This window comes from Myotis lucifugus, unplaced genomic scaffold, assembly GCF_000147115.1.
Source record: "Myotis lucifugus unplaced genomic scaffold, Myoluc2.0 scaffold_11, whole genome shotgun sequence".
Taxonomy (NCBI): domain Eukaryota; kingdom Metazoa; phylum Chordata; class Mammalia; order Chiroptera; family Vespertilionidae; genus Myotis; species Myotis lucifugus.
In genome coordinates, this window is record NW_005871059.1 from 4,067,953 (window position 1) to 4,090,861 (window position 22,909).

A 22,909-nucleotide genomic window follows, 5' to 3' on the forward strand; every position below is an offset into this window, starting at 1 on the left:
CATACTGAACACTTCCTGGCCATCACGTCTGTCTCCGGCCGTTGCATGGGAGGGATGCGGCCCAGGCGTGTGGGCTCAGCCTGGGCTGGGTCAGCTGGAGGCTCATTCCCCAGACGGGGTGAAAGGCAACGGCGTTTTCAGAGCAACAGCTGAGGTGGAGAAGTCTGGCACAGCTGGCCCTGCCCCGAGCCCGTGCTCTCTGGAATGTTGAGCCCTTCAAATATGCTGTGCGACGCAGTACACACGTGAGCAGGCACCGATCCGCCCGCACAGACACATACCTCACGGGTGGCTGTCTCCCAGCCCCTGCCCCCTCTCTGGGGCACGGAAAGGAAAGTTCAGGCGGAAACGGCATATTTTACTAGTAAGTGGCCGTGGCCATCAAGGAGCTCTGTGTATGGCCCCATGTGCTCAGACTGAGGATGAAAACGACAGTCACATGGCCACTGTCCTGGGCAGTGCCCCGCCTTACAGAGGAGGTGGGGAGGTGGGGATGGAACAAGGGCAACGTGGGCACCGCGTCCTGCCAGGCACCGCACTAGGCATCCTGCACAAAGACCCTCAGAGGGAGATGTCATTGGGCTCGTTATCGATTAGGAACCTGAGGTTAGAGAAGTTACGTCCACAACTAACAGAACTTAAATTCGGGCTCAGGCTCTGTCCACACCAACGCCGACACCAGCGAGAGCAAGCTGCCTCGGTGGACAGGCTATGCAGAGCTGGGGCCCAGGGCGCGCTTTCGACTGGGTCACAATATGAAAGAGGGCTCAGGCCACAAGAAAGCTTGGAGACCAACTGACTCACACTCATCTCTGTGTAACTGAGCTGAAGCCTGGCGAGGAGGGGGACGGGGAGGTGACCCAGATGATCAATCACAGACGGGGAGCGCACTGAAAGTACCAACCCCTGACAGTGACCTTGCCCTCGTACCCACAGCCTTGGCAGATGGCAGTTACCAGCCTTGGCAGACGGTAAATGGAGTAAAGCAAAAGAATACATAACATGCACGCCGATGCCTGGTTCTTGGTGCAGCCCATTTATTTTGTGAAACCTACGCTTGCGGCTCTGCCTGCCCTTCCCACCCTGGTGAGCTCAAAGGCTCAGACGACGTAGGACAGTGGGCACTCAGCGAGGACACAGCCCCCTGAACCAGGCCAACCCGGCGTGTGAACTACCCTGAAGGACACGCCTCCACTTGGCTTCCTCACGCCGGGGCCCATAGTGCACGTCCCCCACGGGAAAACCTGGTGTTCCCCTCCCCACCCACAGCCCTGCCACAAACAGGATGTGGAAACAGGATGCATTCGTCTCAGCTCCAGGGACGAGGCTTGACCTGGATTTCCTAGCAAACGCGCAGGCCTCAGCAGCGGTTCTCTCGCTGAGTCTGGTCTGCGCCCCAGGGCCTTCTGTGACCCCCAGCAGGTCTCTAGTGCTCATTGGTGAAGGAGAAGGAACAGAGAACCCCAGCTGGTCACACAGGAGGGAAAGCTCTCAGGACCACAGCAGCAGACCCAGCGCCCCGGGGCGCTTCCGCAAAGAAATGAAAACTGAGCCCCTCCCCAGCAGTTTCTAGGAACAAGCTCATGAGGAAGAGTGAGGAGGACTCACTGGGGAAAGAACTTAGTAAAAGAATTTCTTACATATTTCAAGGAGGCTGGAGGTTACCAAAAATTAGATTCAAAGCTCCATTCTTAGTGGAGCTGTAACAGACAGATATTCTTTCAAAAAGAAAGCAAGCCCTTGTGTGCAAGTGCACATTGTAGAAAATGTACCGACCAGGTGAATCTATATAGACAGAGAGTAGATGAGTGGTTGCTTTGGGCGAAGGGTCATCAAGAGCAATTGCTAACGTTAACAGGGCTTCTTTCTGAGGTGATGGAAATGGTGTAAGTTGGCTGTGTGATGGTGACACAGACCTGGGAATGTACGAAGCACTTTTTGGTTGTACACTCTAAATGGGTGACTTGTATGGGATGTATGTGTACTGTATCTCAAGTTGATTTAAAACAAAAAAGAAAACAGATGACCACACAAAAACTTGTATACAGATGTTCACAGCAGCATTATTCCTAACAGTCAAAAAGTTAAAATAACCCTAATTCTACATCCATCAACAAATAAAAAAAAAAGTGGCATTTCTATAACAAAAAGGAATGAACCATGGTGAAACTCTAAAAATATGCTAAATGAAACAAGCTCATCAATGAAAATACTTATGACTCCATTTCCACCAAATGTCCAGAACAGGCAAATAAATCTATAGAAACCGAAAAGTTGACAAGTGGTTGTTCAGGGGTGAAGGCAATGGGGGAATTTTAAGGAAGGAAGATGAAAAGGGGGTAATGAATTCTGCTAGAGCAGCGGTTCTCAACCTGTGGGTCGGGACCCCTTTGGGGGTCGAACGACCCTTTCACAGGGGTCACCTAAGACCATCGGAAAACACATATATAATTACATATTGTCTTTGTGATTAATCACTATGCTTTAATTATGTTCAATTTGTAACAATGAAAGTACATCCTGCCTATCAGATATTTACATTACAATTCATAACAGTAGCAAAATTACAGTTATGAAGTAGCAACGACAATAATTTTATGGTTGGGGGTCACCACAACATGAGGAACTGTATTAAAGGGTCGAGGCATTAGGAAGGTTGAGAACCACTGTGCTATAGGGATGCACAGCGTAGGGTGACAACAGTCAGGAGCCGGCATCCGGCCAGAGGCTGCAGCGGGCAGGTCGCGGGATTGGGAAATGGGACACGGCAAGATGGGGATTTGAGGCAGGTGCCTGGAGACAGCAGTTCAAAGCCATGGGCACTGTAAACATCCTGGGAGAGCACGCAGGCTGGGGAACACCCAAGTGAAGGGTGAGCAGACAAAAGGGAACTGCAGGAAGTGGGCAAAACATAAGGCAGAAGCCACACTGTCACAGGCAGCAACGGGAAAGTCAGTGCAACGAGGCTCTGCAGGTGGGAGGGTCTCTGGGATAGTTACTATTTTGCCATTGACCTTGGTAACTGGGCGAGGAGAGAAAGAGGATGAGGGTTTGGGAGAATGGCAAGATTTTCATGGGATGAAGAAGGAACTCTGCATGTTTTTACAGTCACCCACTCATTTATCCATTATTGGAAGACTTTAACATAAAAGATCCAGAGTTCTGAGTGGATATCTCTCTCTCTCTCTCTCTCTCTCTCTCTCTCTCTCTCTCTCTCTCTCTTACATACATGCCCTCATTCACCGCAGTCCATTGCAAAAGTGGCAGGAAAGCCAACAGCAGGACACTTCCCCTCAACTCTTTGCTCTGGGAGGAGCCAAGACCAGAGCTGGATTTTTCAGGTTGAGTGGAGCTTGCCAGGTAAGGAGGGTGGGAGGGCGATGAGAGTGGGGGACAGACAACCCCCAGAAGGAACATCAATTTCAGAGGCACAGCATGCCTGTCTGAGAAACTGCAGGCGCTTCACCTTGCCTGGAGAGCAGGTCCAAGGACGATGCAAGGGCACCAGTGGGCAGACAGCAGATATGGGGGGAGAGGGGGAGGAGGAAGGCAAGGGCAGAGATGCAAGCCCTCCAGAGAGTCACAGATGAGTGAGAGGAACTGGAACAGGTGTAAGGGCTTCTTCCCTGAGGTCTCCGAGGGGGAAGAAGGTGAAGACCAAGGTTTTTGAGGTGGAGAAAAGAATCAAAAGACTCATCAGCTTGCCCGGGAAACAAATCCATGAACGAAGCCATGTGCAAATGGAGTGAACGCTTGCACAGAACATTCACCAACTGCAGACCATCCATTTATTCCACTCCAGAACACTGCTCTAATGGCTTCCCCGCCTTTTATTTATCTTCCGCTTCCATCATGCTATATATTTTTTTGGACTTTTTCACCATAAAATAGTTCAAGTGTAGTCATAGGTAATGAAAAAAAGTGAAACTTGAATCACTGCATGTTCAACTCTGGTGAAAGACTTAGTAGAAAAGAGCTTATGAATAGTGGCTAAGGCGATGCCTGGAGATTTATTCTGGACCCTCCTGGCTCTATAAATAAATAACAGAGACCCAGCTTATATCTGAATCAGAGTAAACCTTGCTCCGAGTTCCCAGAGAACCACTGGAATGCAGGTTTTAACTGCTGCTATTTAATGCTAAGGAACTCAATTTGCCTCTAACCTCTCCATTGCATAAGCAATACAAGTACTTTGAATTATATACTGGAGAGGTTAGGAGAGTGGGTTCCCAACTGGGATCAAATCTGGGCTCTGCCACGTATTAGCTGTATAGCCTTGAGCAACTTATTAACCTCTCTGTGCCTCAGTTTCTGCATTTGTAAATAGAAATGATACTGTACTGAACCTCATAGGGTTGTTGGATTAAATGAGTCAATGTACTTAGACCAGTTTCTGGCCCATAATAAGCACTCAATAAACATTATCAACTATTTCCTGCTTTTTCTTTTCCAATTCTCAGTCCATAAGAGCCAACCCATTTAAGACTACTTTTTTCTAAATACACACCTAGATAAAACCACAGGCTCCCCCACAAGTTTCCTCAGAAGTAATGAATCTAAATAATCCTGACACAGAGCTTATGTGTTAGACACGGAGCTGATATTCAGACTACCCCGCCTTTCTGTATACACACATACAGATGAAAGCTTAAATTATTGTGGAAAATACTGCCAGTTTCCTACACGTTGTCTCTTCTCCCTCCTTCCTTGGGAAGCCCGATTTGTTCAGGGCAGCAATGGGCTCAGCTAAAAACTCACTTCTCCAAACGCCCCTTTGACTATGGAGGCAACTGCCCCAATTCTGGGAACCCTTTCTTTGCTTTATTTTCCCCAAAGCACCATCTTAGACATATAATTTTTCCTAACCCATCTCCCTACATGCAGCTCTTGTGAGCTCTTCATCACAATATCCCGGACCCCAGGCCAACATCCTGTACAGAGCTAGTGCTCACTGAACAGGAGCTGCAGGGAGAAACGAGTGAGATACAGGGTTGCACGGGGTTTCTCAGAAAGCTTTCAAAAAATGTGCCTTTGGTCTTTTGCCCCCTTACCTTTTTCCCTTCACCCTGTTTGTCTCTCCTTCCCGCCTGGAAGATGCAGCAGCCACTTTAAAACAGGAGGACAAGCACACAGGTGTGCACACACACACACACACACACACCCCAAAAAAGACAGTCTGGTTCCTGAAAGCTTACTGAGCCTCAGTGCCAACCATGGGACAAGGGTTATCTAATGAACCTTGGGTTTGTTTATGCCACTATTTGTCATGCTTTCCATTATTCGAGGTTAAACTCGTTTCTAATAGATACAGTTATAAAGATATCTCCGAGCAAAATGGCCTTGCTTTCTAGATATTCTTGAGACTAACTGGTGAATAACAAGAAATTTAACTAACATTCACCTTTCAGCCAGTTGACACAAACCGAAGACTGGTGTAATGAGTAGGCAGTCTCAATAGCCAACATAAATAGATATAAATAGAAGAGGTTCCAGTGAAAGCTCCTTTGGTCTTATTTATTATAGTTCAGTGAAAGCACATGGCGAGATTAGACTGTAAGAACATAGGATGAATGGGGCCTTTGTCGAACCAGTGGGGGGCAGGTCTGTTCTATACCTCTCTAGCTCCCCATCTATCTATTTCTCTATCGTCTATCATCTATCTATCATGCAAGTCACCCACACCTCCAGGCCAAATTAGTATCAGCTAGCAGCCCCACTAGGCAGGGTATCTAGGGGCAGTGATATCAGTTGTCGGACTTCTCACTGCCTGTCTCCCCTGCAAAACGCCCACCTCTTCTGGTCAGACATAGATATATATATATATGGCTAATATGCCAACTGTCCCCTCAGGAGTTTGACCAGGAGACCAGGAGTTCAATCGCTATGATGTGCTCTGACCACCAGGGGGCGGCATGGAATGAAGGAAGGCCCCGGCCAGCAGCCAGCAGCTGGGGAAGTGAGGCCCCAGCTGACCAGGCCTAGGGACCCTACCCATGCACAAATTTCGTGCACCAGGCCTCTAGTATTACTATAATTTAAGACCTGTATCATTATAGTACTGTTAAATGCTAAATATTCCTGGGAGAGATGATGTGTTTTTTTAGAAATCAGACATTTTCCTCACAATTAATGCCTGAAACCTTCCTTAAGCAGGTTTTAACTAGGGGGAGAAGGGAAGAAGCAAGGTGTGCCCAGGCTCCTGAGACAACTGGGTGGGGTGAGGGGGACCATAGTTCTGGAAGGCAGGAGTCACAAGGACCAGTGGCTCGACTCCCACGTGGTCTAGTGCAATCTGCGTCTAAGGGCGGGGCTGCTGTAGGATTCGTCCACTTTTGTTGACTGAGTTCTCTTGCCTTTCAAATAAAAAACATAAGACAATTTCTACCCGTAAAACAACACTGCTGACTCAGAGGGATATTTTGGTTGGCACCAGACACAACCCGCTGGTTTGCCAGGTCATCCTCCAGGGCTTGGGAAGCTACCAGCAAGCATTTGGATCTGAAGACTAACAGAATTTTGCATTTCAAAGTATTTGCATTTTCAAGTACACAAATACAAACAATTCAACATAAACACTGCATTAAACCTACTCTGATTATAATCTGACCTAGAGTGCCCAGAGTGATACCTCAATTTTTCTAGATAATCATTTTTGGAAGATTTAATCCAAAATAATTATTAATTTAAGAATAAGTACCACCATTCTGTGAGCCATAGTTAAAACTGATTCAGGCAAGAATCATTAAAGGAATCTCCTAGCCCCTGTGGCTCAGTGGGACTCAGGTTTGATTCCTGATCAGAGAACATACCCAGCTTGCAGCAATGTTTCTCTCTTTCTTTCTCTCTCTCTCTCTCTCTCTCTCTCTCTCTCTCTCTCTCTCTGTCTCTGTCTGTCTCTCCCTCCCTCCTTCTCCCTTCCTCATTCTCTAGAATCAATTTTTTTTTAAAAAAGGGAATTTAAAACTATTAGGTAAAAGTTTGATGAGGAACAAGATACAGACAAAGTCTCAGGTGATCTCCCACAGAATATTTTTTAATGCAAAGGGAAAATTGTAACTTCTCAGAGGAAACCCGACAGACATCACCTCAATCAAATGATTGCAATCAGTACCACCAATAATGGGACAAACTGATATGAGGCACTGAGGAGAAAACATCAAAACTGCGTTTTCTGAATCTTAAAAAGAAACCCAGATTGAGGAATAGTTCACAAAACAACCAGCCTACACTCCTTAAAAATATCAACATCATAAAGGACCAAGAAAAGCCAAGAAGTCCTTTCAGATTAAATGTGACAAGAAACAAGACATGTAAATGCAATGAATGATTTTTTTAAGTGTTGTATTGAAAAAGAAGTGTTATAAGAAACACTGCTGGGACGATGAAAGAAACTTGAATATAAACTGTACTTTAGGAAAGTCAGTCTTAAAATGCCTCTACTTGGTCATTATATTGTGGCTGTAAGAGACTGTCTATGTCCTTAGGAGATATAAGCTGGAGTATTTAGAGGAGTGTGCCATGATGTCTGCAATTTACTCCCAAATAGTTTGGCAGTAATCATGATTAGTGATACTATATAGGAAAAAGAGAGAGCAAGAGTGTGAAAATCAGTGAGTCTACGTAAAAGTTATATGGACATTCATTGCACAATTATAAATTTTCTGTAAGTGCAACATTTTTTTCAACAGTCTTTAAAGTAAAAAAAAAAAAAAAATTCCATGATTTTTAAAAACTATTAATAAGAAAGTGAAGAGCAAAATGTATTAAAACTTTCCATTTACTTAGAAACACCAAAGTTTAAGTAAAGCATTTGAAAGAACACAAACAAAATGGCAGTACTGCAGATGAAGAGGTCGGTCTGTCAACAGCTTTCCTGTGTGTATGCTTTCAATTTTTGTTGTTGTTGTTAACCTCAGAGGAGGCTGTCAGTCTCTCTGTCGGCCACAAGAGTCATGCCACATTTCACTAAGTGAAGGATACAAACACGGAAAGAATGACTCCCCACAATTGAGGGGAAGAAGAAACGCTAAGCCTAAGATTAGTACACATTTGGTGAGTCACGTCCTCACAGGAGGAAAGGCAGACATTTCTTGTTTCCTGAAGGATTTGGAGATTCTGAGGGAACCACCTGAGTTCTCAGCCTGAATCACAAGGTAGGTCACTCACTTAACACTTCTGCCCACGCTCAGCTCAACATCATGGTACCTCCAGTTTCAAGGTCATTGTCAAGTCACATCTCTTGGCTAGTTCAGCCTCCTCCACATTACTAAGTTGCTGGGAGAATATATGCAACCAGAACAAAGAAAATTCATGATAACTGCACATCCATCCATCCTCTGACCTTGAGTGGGCAGGGCCTTGGTTTTCTTTTGCGCATCACCCCCCAGGGGCCTCGGTCCTGAACCCGATCTGCTGAGCCTCTTCAACTGAGAGTGAAGGCTTGGCAAAGCAGCCTTCCCCCCTAGAAGCGGCTCGGCCAGCAGCACACACACGTGGACGGATTAGGCAGGCCTGTGCTGTAAAGCGCACACACGCTCTCCCAACGTGTGCTTTTCATTCCAGAAATACTTTATTCCTAAACCACTTCTATGTCTCTCTTGGCATGAAACAGTATAGGTGGCCCTGTGCCAAAGGAAGTGTCTGTTTAAACAAGTGGACTTTCTCAAAATTTCTTAACCTCGGAAGGTCATAAATAGAACATTCTAGCATAATTATAAAGGAATAAAGTAGAAAAGGGAAAGGTCATAGAAAAAGAAAGACATGTGTGTTGTTTTATCTAGGTAAAAGAAATACTGAAAATACGAGCTGTAACATAGAATTATCTTCCAAGGGAGTAAAAATGACAGGGTCCAAGTTAGGATGAGGAAGCAAAAATATTACCTTGAAGGCCCGTGAGCATTTGCCACCTTCTGTCACAAGCGTTTATTCCTGTTCTAAGGTCACCCACCCAATCAAATTGCAGAGAGGGTGTTTCAATCGTGGTTTTACCCTGGAATGTACTTTAATTTTGTACCTTGCTTCCTCATTTATGACTTTCATCGTAAACCCAAAACTAATGTAAAAGAAGAAAACCCATTTTGGTTGACTTAACTGTCCTTTCCCTTTCTCCACGCTCACTTCCAGATATTCATTTAAGGTTCACTCACAATAAGCAGTGTGAAATCAGTAACTCTTCTCAGAATCGTTAGGCATCACCAAATAAATTACAATTGAAAACACGCTCTTATTATATACCTATCGACAGGATTGGGCAAAAGTACGTTTACAGTCATTATTTATTATTGTAGTATTTACTTGTATTATTTGTCTTCTTATTGTTGTTATTTCATATCCTTACTTATGATTTATCTTCTAGGTAATGATGGCTGGTAATTTAACTAACGACCCACAAAAGTGGGTACTTATACAAAAACCTACTTTTGCCCACCCCTGTACATGTACTCACACACACAACATACAAGGAAACTGACAGCAAGCTCCATAGAAGATACACAACACGATCCCCCTCAGCAAGGATCTGAAAGACCCTTTTCCTAGAATTTCTGATCCTGAAACTTACTTTCTTTCCACTTCTGGCGTTGACGCGGCGCTACAGAAACCAAGCGACTCCTAGGAGAGAGAATTCACAGCATCAGTACAGGCAGAGCGGCAGGCTTCCTCAGAATGTCACTTAAAAAATAAAAAGCAGAAGCAAAACGAGATGATTAAAGCCACTGTGCTTACTTCGATCTGGGACCGCAGCTGAAGTGACGTGGGACTGGCATCGGCTTTCTCCTAAAACAGAACAGATGCCGGTTTAATTTGGCTTCCAAACGGGGCACACAGCGAGACAAGTCGGTTTGTAACCAGAGACGGGGGGATTTGGGACACGCTCGGCTACAGTGGGAGGAGATGGCGGAGATAAACAGATTTTCTGGGAAAACTAAAGTGTTTTTGAAATGAGAGCTCTGGCCTCTTAAAATAGAACTGTTTTCTGAACTCCACAGCCTGACATACGGACAATGTTATATGCAGAAGCAAAAGGTACAATCTAACTGACCAATACTGACAGATAACGGTGACTTCATTCTCTAGGTGTGATCAGCTGGTCCCTGGGACACAGAATTTACAGCGACCTGTTTGTGTTCAGTTTCTTTTTCAATAGAGTTCCGATCGGATTTTAAAGTTCTGAATATATTCAGGGCATTCCATGATGTAGGGCTAATTGTAAGTGTCTTTAGGAAAGTGGAAAGTTAACTTGGCACTATCTCGTATTCCTAAAAATCACCAGGCTCCCAGAGTACAAATGAATTTTTCTAGATGAAAATTTAAAAACAAAAAACTTCCAGCATCGAGTAAAAAGGTGAAGTAAATGCAAGACGTTGCAAGTGCACTGAGAAGTCATTAAGTCATAAAGACGAAGCACAGGAAGCAAACACTTCCAGAGATAAAACCATGAGGATAGCACTCTCACTGTACAATTTAAAAAGATGGTATCCCCTTTGAAAGAAAAAGAAAAGGAAAACTAAACCAGTTACCTGTGATGAAAATAATTAGTGAAATAAGCTTTGGCAGCAAAACAGGACAATTGCGCCATTACAAGTGTTAGAATGTGCCACGGGAAAATAAGAGTTACACTAGTAAACGGAGCACAGACCACCACACTGATATTTTTCCCAAATAGAGGAAAATTCTAACCTACAGGGGTGCTGACGGGGAGGCCCTCACCAGTGTGTGGTCCACTGTCCAGGGCCAGTCCCCCCCCGCCCCGGGGCGACACATCATAAGCAGGACAATGGGCAGTTTTAGAGGAGTACTATCACTAACATTATACACGTTTGAAATAATATCAGATGATATTTAGCTGTGTTAATAATTGCCATATTCTTTAGAATAGCACATGTACTCTATGAAGAATGTTTTGTGAGTTTCAGCTAATCTTCTGGAAATAGGAGCAGGTCACTCAAGGCCTTGGAGGGGCGGGTGAGAGGTAGGTAGGAGTCAATGGGAAAAGAAAAGGTGGAGGGGACATCTGTTATTCTTCAACAATAAAGATCTATTTTTAAAAAATACTCACGTGCCATCTAATCGTTCAGTTTACTCATGTAGCTGATTTCATCATTAGCATGATTACCAAACTAGATCGATATTTTTTTAAACTTAGCGATAAAATAATAAGTGTAACCCAGAGTAAATTCATAAATGTCAATAGGTAACCGGAACCCAGTACAGACACAGACTACAAAGTGAATGTACTGGGGTGCCTCGGTCTGAGAACGGGATGATGTGGGACAGGACGACCGACAGAGATAAGTCTGTCCTGGACCCACTGACCCTAGTCCCGGGGCCTCACTTGTTATGAAAGCAGGGAGTGGCATGAAGCCCCACAGAACTTCTCTCTGGTTAAGGTCCTGCTTTTTGCCATCTTTGCTCATCACAGGCAAACTTGACACACCGTTCTTACAGGACAATGTATGGAAACGTTTGAGTTACATTCCAAGTCCAATTGGCATGATGTCAGACTCAGGTGTATCAACAGAAGGGGTGCGTATTTCTGAGGTTCCTGGTGTGCAATCTGATCCTGATGCCCTGATAGCTAACCTCTTAACGTCTTGTAGAGAAATTTACCAACTTAAATAGCAGAAGGTAAGCAAAGGTATATTTTGCCATTTTTTCATTCTAAGCCGCCCTCTTCAGCAGTCAGTATGGAAGACTCACAGTGATAACGAACTCTATTAGTTCCTCTGAAATTTTCTCTGAAATGCCCCCTTAATTAATACCCAACTCTAGTAGACGTCCTCCCAAAACCATCAAAAAAAATGTTTTAAATGCCTGATTCAACTCTCTCCCCTTCCTCAGTTCTTAACTTTTCTTCCCAAACTCTAAGTCTCTACCTCGTTAGATAGTCCATGATAGGGCATTTTCTGCTAGCATTGTACATTTTTATCTGCGTTTTTATTTATTGAGTGCACCTTTTGTCACTCAATATTGTAAACATAACATTTTTGGTATGTTGTGCAAAATGTACCTGTTCCTGCATCAGAAGCGGGTACTTAGTAACAACCATATTAAATGTTCCACAGTCAATTCATCTTCACATGTTATTTTGTTACTTATAATAAAACATTTGAGTGTGTTTTTACTACTTTTTAGGAAATTGGGGGGGGGAGTGGTAGTTCAATATACAATGTGTGAAAACTCTTCCCTTTAAAATAATAGACTCAGTAAATGTTTCCATGCAGAACATCTGTTTTATCAGGAACAGGAGATGTTAAACAGAAGCTTTTGTACAATGATGTTTCCGGTCGTGTTTTTCTTTTTTCCCCCCCAGAACATCCCACAAAATAATGTTTTTTTAGAGCAAATATCAATTTCATCTCTTAAGGAAAGACTACCATCGTTATTAAGAAGTATTTCTTAGAGCAAACACATCCGCAAGTAAAAAATATTACACAAATAAGGAAAAGCTGTAAAACCGTCCACTAAGTAAGGACTTATATGATGTTTGGAGAGAAAACAGAATGGACTACTGGAAAATTCTACTACTCTGACACTGATGGATTCCACATTATACAATGACAAATGTGCAGAGTAATTAATAATACTATCATGCATGTATGTGTGACTTGTATGAAATATTTAAGACATAAATATATATAATAAAAATATAGCAAACCTTTGTGGGCCCACGGAGCCTGAGAAATGGAACATTACAGAGTGAAAGCTAGCAGGTGTTCTGATATACGCCAGGACAAAACACCCGTGTGCAGCGTATGAAATACGTCTTAATGGACTTGTCATATGGGTATGCAGTGGAAGTGCTGGATGACATTTTTTTCTGTTTATCACAGAAAAAAATATATATATATTTTTTAAAGCGCAATGTGGAGTGGAAAGCCCTGATGGAATCAGACAGAAAGAGCGCTAGCTATGTGTCAGCAATAAAGGGTGCTGCCCACATAATAAAGAAGCAGGAATTTAGGTCAGATGGACGGAGAAAGGCTCCAAGACACCCCCTTCCATGTCCAGTGTATAAACTAGGCTGCCAGTTCTGGGCTTCCAATTCAATTGCTTCTGGTTTAGGGGGAGGGGGCAGGAAGCCATGGTCCCTGAGTTCCAGCAGAAGGAAGTCCTGGTGAAGGGGAAGTCAGAGTAATAAGAATTAAAGGGATCTACCTGAGGGCCTAGCCCCAAACTACTTCATTTGGGAAAATATTGATGGTTCATAGTATAGCTTCTGATTTGGAAGTCATCATGTTGATGAAAATCGTATCTATCTATCTTTGGGGCATGTTGTAAAAAGAGAAGATCTCTGAGAAACAAGATTCTGCTCTCCCTTCTCAACATACTCTGACTGTTCTCTCCCTCAATAACCTATGCAGCAGTGACTACCACTGTGTAACAAATCACCCCAAACTTAGCTGCAAAAACAGCAACCGTTTTATTATGCTCACCTATTCTGCGGTCAGAATTCAGAAAGGTGGCAACGGGAATGGTGTCTGTGTGCTCCATGGTGCCTGGGCCTCAGCTGGGTGATGACTGGGGTCATCATCCTGGGTGAGCAAGCTCACTGGAGCACCTGGAGGCTGGTGCTGGCTAGCAGCTGGGACCTCAGCGGGGGCTATCCGCTGGAACTCCATACAGGGGTGCTCCAGGTAGCTGCTTGGACTTTCCTCACAGCAGGAGGTTGGGTTTCAAGAGCAAGGATACCCAGAGAGCCCAGCAGGAGCTGTATTACCCTTTCTCACACAGCCTCTGATCGTGTCCCTACTGCTGCAGTCGCCAACGCTGCTAGAGGCAAGTGGCCGCACAGCCCCATCTCTCACTGGGAGGAGAGTCAAGGTCCCATGAGAAGAAGAGCACTGGGCGGGGGATATCATCATGGCCTCATTTAGAAATCTGCCTGCCATCCTGAGTGCCTAGGAGACGGGGCCTCAGCTAAGTTCTTGAAATGAGGAATGAGGTGAGACAATTTACTCATGACAATGTCCATGTGGACTCTTTTGTGTACTTTATAGTTTACTCAAGTAGCACACTTGGCGATAGATTTCAACCTTAACCTGTCACTTAAAAGTAGGGGAATGTTTTTTTCTGCCAAGGGCCATTTGGATATTATAACATCATCCGAGGGACATACAAAATTATTGACTTAAAAGTTAGCCTGCTATATTTGGTTAAACATTTAATTAATTCACCCCCAATGCCTTGGCAGGGCCAGCCCAAATGATTTCATGGTAAGGCCCTCGGGGCAGCCATCCTCCACCCCTGACTTAAAGGTTAAAATATCACAATGTTTTAAACTAAAGTTATTATCTCTCTCATTTCAAACTTATTATAGAAAATCTCAAAAATACAAAAATAAAGAAAACCGTATAATGAACTTCCAAATTCCCACTTCCCAGCACCAACATTTATTTACTCATGGTCAGTTTTGTTTTACCTATACCTTCACCCATGCCTCAGCCCCACCCTATTTTACTTTTAAGAAAATCCTAGACACCATATCATGAGATATCACAATTTTTATATTGATAAGGTTTAGCGACCAGGTTTAAATCCTAACTGTGGTTCAACCTTGAGCAAATGCCTCAATCGTCAAGAATTTGACTCTTTCCTAGCACTGGAGGACTTTTTTTGGCCATTGCAAAAAAAAAAAAAAATTATATTCAATAAATTTATATATTCCATCTAAATGTTGAAAAAGACCAAAAAAAGCAAAATTGAACACAACCAAAGAGTCCATTAAAAAAGTACTTGCTATTTCCCAAAATACAAATATATCCTAATACTTGTTTGAGTATGATATGCTCTTTGACTTTGCACTTTGCAGAGTATGCTAAGAAGCATTTAGTGAGAAGTAACTCTAAAATTTGATCCCTGTTCAATATCCAGAGAGCCACATAATACTAGCGACTGAAACCGAACCTATAATTGTAAATTAGGGTATTATGACTTAGTTTAAATTTTTAAAGTAAATTTAAAATGAAAGTGGATGCATAAAAGTTGATATATGGATTAAACTATTCATCATTAAGCCACATCTGGACACCTTCGTTACTAATGACAAATATCGCCCTGGCTAGTGTGGCTCAGTTGGTTAAGCGTCCTCCCATGCACCAAAAGGTCGCTGGTCAGGCCCTTCATGCCTAGATGCAGGCTTGATCCACAGTAGGAGGTATGCAGGAAGCAGCAGATCAATGTTTCTCTCTCCCTCTCCCTCTTCCTCTCCCTTCCTCTCTCTCTCTAAAATCCATAAAAACATATTTTTTAAAAAAAGAAAAGAAAAAGAATGACAAATATCATTGACATTTAAAACTCTTACTGAGTTGGTAAATTATAAATGCTAAAGGAACATCCCTACCTTAGTGAAGTATAACAGTGAAACTCAAACCAAACATAAACGTAGGCCAACATGTGTAAGTGTATGTGTGTGCGCACGCCCAGGAAAAGGTCTGAGGACATGCACCAAATGTAAACAGTTACTTACACTATTGTTCTCTTTGAAGTATTAACCTTTGTAATAACTAATGTCATAAAAAACTATGCATGAATTTTATGATGCATAGTGAAGGTCCATGATAATTTTAGAAATCATCTCATAATTCCTATTTTGACTGAAGGAGACTAAACCATAGTACTGTATGGGTTTTTGGTTTGGTTTGTTTTTTTAAGGAATCAGATGACAAAAAAATTACTGGGTGATGGGGACCTCAAATCCATTTCTTGTCAACTTGGACAACTCTGGAAATAATAACTCCCTAAATGTTTATTACATCTAACATGGCAGCAAAAAAAGAACAAATGTTTCTATCAGCGGTTCTCACCTGTGGGTCGTGACCCCTTTGGGGGTCAAATGACCCTTTCACAGGGGTTGCCTAAGACCATCGGAAAACACATATATAATTACATATTGCTTTTGTGATTAATCACTATGCTTTAATTATGTTCAATTTGTAACAATGAAATTGGGGGTCACCACAACATGAGGAACTGTATTAAAGGGTCGAGGCATTAGGAAGGTTGAGAACCACTGTTCGATGAAATCAGTGGCTTGCCAAAACCCAAACCAAAGTCTATGAGTGCATATATGCACCCACCTGCTTGTGCAGGTGCACGTCCACCTACAGTCACACCCACAACATACAACTGAGGCTCTGATCCTAAAGGACCACATTTTCACTCTAAAGTGACAAAACCCTTGTGAAATACACCAGAGTAAAAACCCACTGGGCAGAGTAAGGTCCTGGAAAACATGTCATGCCCTCTTCCCCACTCCAGCGTTGTTTTCACCTTGTTGTGGAAATCCACACCTCCCCGCCCTTTAATGCTGCCAGTGCTCGAAGCCAAATGAACTTCACAGCTGGAAAAGCAGGAGGGCGAAGACCCTCTCCTGTTCCCAAGGCAGAGAGGAAGGTCAGGCACCCACCAGTGCAGCACCTCCACCGGGAGCCCAGGAAGGAGGAGGTGGAAAAGCGAGAGGACTGCATGCTGAGCACGTAAAACACCACGGGTGACTGCTGACCCTTCGATTCCAGGAGGGAACCAAGCTCTAAACGGCTGGGGAAATGGCTGCCGTGGGCGATTCACACACGCCTGCGGCATCTACCACTTGATAAGAAGACTCGAAGTTAAGTTGTGTCTTGCTAGAAGAACACACCTTTTACTAGGAAGAAAACTGACCTAAGAGTGCTATGACATGAATTTAAATCTTAAAAGGCCCAGTGAAGACATTTTAATTATCCGCAAGAGCAAGTCTACCAAGTTGAATCATTCAATTTCTCATTTTACCAGCAGGACCTGGCTTATCAACAGGACCATACAAATGGCCTCGGCACTTCCCAGTGGTGGACATGACATCCAGCCAGGCTAGATGGTGTCACCGCCCACCAAGAGCACACAACCCTCTGCTGTTGCTGATTGGGATCATTAACATGAGACAAAAGCGACAGGAAGCAACTAAATGACCCCACTTAACTTCACTTTCCTTCGGTTCCTCCCCAGCTCCTTTTTCATCCAATCACCCCTTAATTTTAAAAAGATCAATGGCGCACATTCCGGGTGCTAAGCACTGTTCTAGTCCGCAAGGATGAAAGAGTGAGGAACACCGCCAGAACCTTCAGGGGGCTTGCACTCCAGTGACTTCTCAGGTCACGCAGGGGAATCGTCCACTCGAGGGCTACATCACAGGCCCCGCTGCTCTGGCGCGAGGCAGAGCCATCTGGGCAGCTGTGCTCGGCTCTGGATGCCGCGTTTTCCGGAGGATAATGAAAACCGGGAGAACCTCCGCTAGCATGGTGTCTGGAAATGGGATCATATAAACAGGATCAATGGGAGGAACTGGGCTGTTTACTCAGAGAAGGAAAGGAAAATACAAACATGCAAAAGGCTTCTAGGGAGCGGAGGCCAGGCAGCTGCCTGGAGCAGGTTCCCATGGCCCACAGCACCCTGAACACGGACACGGAGGAGGATGCGAGGGCCGAAAGCACTTAGTACATTTTTAAGTAACGCATGATTATAAAGAAAATAAAATCCAAGTATTAGTGAAGACACTACGTATTGAATTGGTCTAAAACTTCCAAAGAAAACATTGTAATTTTTTAATAGCCATCTTGAGCTCACTTATTTGGAAATAACCTTTAAAAATATTAGGTTATAGCCCTGGCCAGTGTCACTCAGTTGGTTGGGCCTTGTCCCATGCACAGAAAGGTTGCAAGTTCGATTCCTAGTGAGGGCACATGCAGGGATTGCAGGCTCGATCCCTGGTAGGGGGCATGCAGGAGGCACCCGATCAGTGTTTTGCTCTCACATTGATGTTTCTCTCTTGCACTCCCACTTCCTTCCTCTTTCTCTAACCACACCAGCCAAGGTTCAATATTATTTATTTTTTAAAGAAAGGGAGGAAGAAAAGCAAGTAAATCCGGTGTCCAAAATAGAATAAATTACTTACATTATGTGAAATCCTTGTCATTGGAGGATTTGAGCATGACCACAGGGACATCTGCTACCTGGGATGGAGGTTCTTTCAGGAAATGGGTCAAACCTCTGTCTGACTATTGTGATTCTATTACTGGAAATCAAGTAAGATTTTGTGGAGTAATTTACCTTTTACATTATATTTTAATGGCAAAATGAACGACAAGTTCTAACCAATGACTCAAACATTTTAGGATGGATAACCTTTACAAGTTGGTGACAGACAGCCCATAACTGACCCATTATCCATGCATTCATTTGTTCAACCTCTATTTCTTAAGTGTGAATTCTATACTTAATTGACATGCTGGGTACCGGGGCTATAAAATAGTCAGTGACCTTCAGGAGCTCATGGTCAAAATAACAAAAGCCTCCATATTATCATATAAATAACATCTGAACTGATTAGTTAGCAGATTTGGTACTGGAATATGGGCTACATAAAATTATGTAGCCTGGCCAAACTGGAGATGCTAAATTTTAATGAACCCTTTAATAAACTGGCTCACATTTTGTCACAATTTAGTACAATATTACTGTCTTTGTAGCTGCGAAATCAAATGGTGCTATCATGACATTGAACCCTCTTCTTTCTCACTCTTTGAATCATATTTTCAAACAATTGTTAAAACCTTGGTAACCAGCTTAAGAAGCTTCAGCATCAACGATGGTCACAAACCTACTTCTAAAATAAATCAACTTTTGAATTAATAGTGTTACTTAGTGATGTAAAACATTTTTAAATACATGTAAGATGCCATAGTATGTAAGAAAAAAAAAGTAAGAATAAAATAAAAATTAGAATCTCAGAATGTTGAGACAAATGCCAAATTTTAGCCTAAAGCACACGTTTTATTGTTGTATTAGAAATGCCGGAAACTTAGGTTTATAATGGAAACTACAGGCAGATTAAACCCCAATGTAATATACATAAATAATATGTTTCTGTTCTTGTGTAGTGATTTTTCTCCCTTCTGAGCATTAATCTTTAAATGACTACTCTATAAATTATTGCACTTAGTTCAAAAAGCAAATGAAATTTAAAATACCCATTTATTGAATGGCTAAAGTGCCATGTTGAAATTACTGTGATTTATCTGTTTCTTTAACGGTTACTGTAGCAAAAGTATTTATTGCTCAAAATTATTACCTGGTTGCATAGATTACTCTGGTTTAAACATAAATCTACTCCCCCCCCCACCCCACCCCCTGCCCTTGTTCAGAACAGCAGCTGTTTGTCACAACCACGAGGCCCAACTTTTTCTTGCTACAACCTGAAGGTGTGATCTGTAACACTGAGGTTCATAGGAGATAGCACTTAATTAAATTCACATGCACCAGGATTACTCTGGGGAGGGGGCAAGGTGGAGTACCATTTAATCAGTACTGAGTTCACTCTGTGCTCATATGCCCCCTTGTCAAAGCACTAAAGGCAGCCCTGTCTGTAGAACTGATGTGTTTCTCGGGCATTACCGCCCGCAGGTACTGCAATCACAGCAACTGAGCGGTTGCTGCTGTGATGACAGAGAGCGATTCTGGTTGAAAAATCCAACTTTTCATCCCCAGCAAAAAGGCAGCCTCTTCATTTCCCTTCTTATGATTTGGTTGGTGGAAAAGTTAGAAAAAAAATACATATTCTCCACCTAGGGCAGCGGTTCTCAACCTGTTGGTTGCGACTCCTTTGGGGGTCGAACGACCCTTTCACAGGGGTCACCTAGACCATCGGAAAACACATATATAATTACATATTGTTTTTGCGATTAATCACTATGCTTTAATTATGTTCAATTTGTAACAATGAAATTGGGGGTCACCACGACATGAGGAACTGTATTAAAGGGTTGCGGCATTAGGAAGGTTGAGAACCACTGACCTAGGGAAAAACTTGCCACATACATGATAATGGTCTAAATGGCTCAATACATAAAGAGTGCTGACAAATAAATAAGAACAACACTACTTTAGATAGAAAAATGGGCAACTGACACAGAAACGAAGACATAAAAATATGTGTGCTCTTAGAAATAATCAAAGAAGTATAATTTGAAACACTATGAGACTACCTTTCGTCAAACTGGTAAGGTTTTCTTTTTCCAAATACTAAACACTAGGAAGTGTGAAATTTTAAAAGGAGTGCAGCTATTACAATATTTCCAGGTGGTAATTTAACAGTGCTTCTGAAGTCTTTACAATGTTCCTGCCCTGGCCGGTATGGCTCAGTTGGTTGGGCATCCTCCAATGCACCCAAAGGTTGCCGGCTCAATCCCCATTTGGGAGCGTTCAAGAGACAGCCAATGTTTCACTCTCACATCGATGTCTCTCTTCTCTCTCTCTTCCTCTCTCTATTAAAAAATCAATAAAAGTAGCCCCGCTGGTGCAGCTCAGTGACTGAGCGTTGACCTATGAACCAGGAGGTCACGGTTCGATTCCCAGTCAGGGCACATGCCTGGGTTGTGGGTTTGATCAGTGTGGGGTATGGAGGAGGCAGCCAATCAATGATTCTTTCTCATCATTGATGTTTCCATCTCCCTCTCTCCATCTCCCTTCCTCTCTGAAATAAATAAAAAATATATTTTCTTAAATCAATAAAAGTATTTGAAAAAAAAATGTTCCCACTCTTTAACCTGCTAAACTCACATTCAATCAACTACCCTGAGAAGGTAAGTAAGGAAAATGAAGAAGTACATTTAAAGATGTTCAAGATTACTTATTTTTATAACAACAAAAGATTGGAAAAATACCTAAATAGTTCGAATTGGGGGATTCATAAATAAATTACAGCATACTCACAAGGTAAAAGGGTATATAATCATTAAAAATTACAGTACTGAAGAATATTCAATAAGGAAAGAGTATTCCTTATAGGAGGTTAAGGAATATAAGCAAACACGCCACCTTGCTCCCAGTGTGGATTTGGGTGCATGGGTGTACATATATAGAATGTAAACTCTACTGGTCAGGAACTTCGGTACCTTTTGTTCACTAGTATATCCCCAGAACCCAGCAGAGTGTCTGGCACTCAGTAGGTCCTCAATATTTGATGAACAAATATATGTACAGACAAAAACCTGGGAGGAAATAAGTGTTTATATGTAGTTATATCTGAGATGGGAGTGGGGGCGGGGCTTAAGCATAATTATTTTCCATTTGAGGTTTTTCTGTATCTTCTTACTTTTCTACAATATATATATACTATTATTACAATCAGAAAGCAAAACAAAATTGATTCCATTTAAAGTGTATTTTTCCTAATGTTATTCATTCTATAGACCTAGAGTCAGGTTTAGTTCAAAATTTACACATATACACAGCACATTAACAAGATCCCATACCATAACTGGGACGGATAATAACCACGGCATAGAAGATCTATGTTATTTTTTTAACCTCCTATAATGACCAACTTCTTCTCTACAAATAGATCTTTGTGGAACATTTGTTACTTAAAGATACATTATTCAGCACATACACATCCTAGTCCCTTATTTTTTAATTGCATTATATTATTAAATTCTGAAAATTAAGCATTCAGAATGTTCCTCACAGAAATTTTGCTTTACTCTCCCTTTTTCTTTCTTAAATCTTTATTGTTGAAAGTATTACATATGTCCCTCTTTTTCCCCAACAACCCCTTTCAGCCCACTCCCGCCCCCCACCCCGGGGCCTCACCACCCCACTGTCTGTGTCCATGGGGTATGCATATATGCATACAAGGTCTTTGGCTGATGACCTCCCACCCACCCACTCTCTGCTGTACTCTCCCTTTTTCTTAAACTGCCCGGTCTAACCTTCCTTTCCTATAGCACTGAAGGAAGGAATGGAAGTATTTTCTTATCATCTCTTATCTAGCCTCCATTACCTAAATATCTCCAGGATGTCAATTAAAAATGGTTATTTCATATCATATTATGCACATTCTATGTAAAGAAAATGTGCGTGTACACAAACAGTATGCCCATTTCCCCCTAACAGATAGCATTTACCCCTTGCCCCCTCAGGAAAAGCCAACAAACAAAAACCTCAGGTAAGTACAGGCAGGAAACACATCGGACCTGATCTCCAGGGGCAGAAAACAGCCGGCTGGCCCTTTCCTAGCGTCTGCAGTGTCTGCAGCAGTGACTCCAAAGAGGATGGCCAATGCGCCGGGGAAGCTGGGTGGGAGCTGGCTGGGTCCTGGATATTAGATGTCCCTCCAAAAGGCTGACAGGAACCTGGAGAGCTGACTGTGACTTAGAGAATCATAGAATAAAGAGTCTTGCCTGTACATTCAGATCCATTACAAAATCAAAATCAAAATAAAAAAAGATGAAATCCCTGTAGTGAGAGGGTCTCACTGCTAGCCACCCACCTTTCCCCTAAACTAATGTATGCATATTCAAAGCACTAGCACTTGATCATTTTTCATTCATTGTATAACATTCAACATAAAGAGAACCCCAGGATCAGAGCTCACCTTTGATACACAAAAATGTTATACATTTTGAAAGTTGCTATAGTCTTTAAATATTTCAAATTTTAATCACCAGACACGTGACCTTAACAACTCATGAAAACACTAATTATACTAAAGAGAAAATGACCTTTAGATATGGGAAGATTCTTCAGTTCTTAGCCATAAAATAGTCACAGAGCAATGTGTAAATCCCCCACATTTCACCAAAAATGTTTTAATGCTGGGATGAGCAGTGAGAATGACTGAACAGACAAGAGACGGGAAGAGAGTAATTGCCAGGCAAGGTTGGATGTTGCTCCAAAACAATAGAGGGCTCCAAAAGCCAAGATTTAGAAGTTTTCATGAATATTTTTGACAAAACTTTAGGAAAATTAAAAATGTCACCTTTCCCATGGGCCTTCCCTGATCCCCTAAGACTATCAGGTGTTCTCATCGTAGCAGGTAACCACAGGGCACTGTAAGGATCTGTATTTGTCTATGAAGACTTCACTGTAGGTTTCTGGG

General features: G+C 42.6%; 1 protein-coding gene across 15 annotated transcripts in view; it reads right to left on the reverse strand.

Annotated features, from left to right (window-relative positions):
• SASH1 (SAM and SH3 domain containing 1) overlaps window positions 1–22,909 on the reverse strand; it is a 290,860-nt gene that overhangs the window by 80,218 nt on the left and 187,733 nt on the right. For 12 of the 15 annotated variants that reach the window (XM_023750149.1, XM_023750155.1, XM_023750156.1 and 9 more), the window contains 2 exons: window positions 9,724–9,774; window positions 9,560–9,609 (listed from right to left, as the gene is read on the reverse strand). In XM_023750149.1, the coding sequence (XP_023605917.1) occupies window positions 9,560–9,609; window positions 9,724–9,774 (101 nt within the window). Of the gene's footprint in view, window positions 1–9,559; window positions 9,610–9,723; window positions 9,775–17,093; window positions 17,275–17,926; window positions 18,047–22,789; window positions 22,901–22,909 lie in introns of those variants that run through there. The other 3 variants (XM_023750157.1, XM_014451815.2, XM_023750160.1) reach the window with 3 other exon arrangements.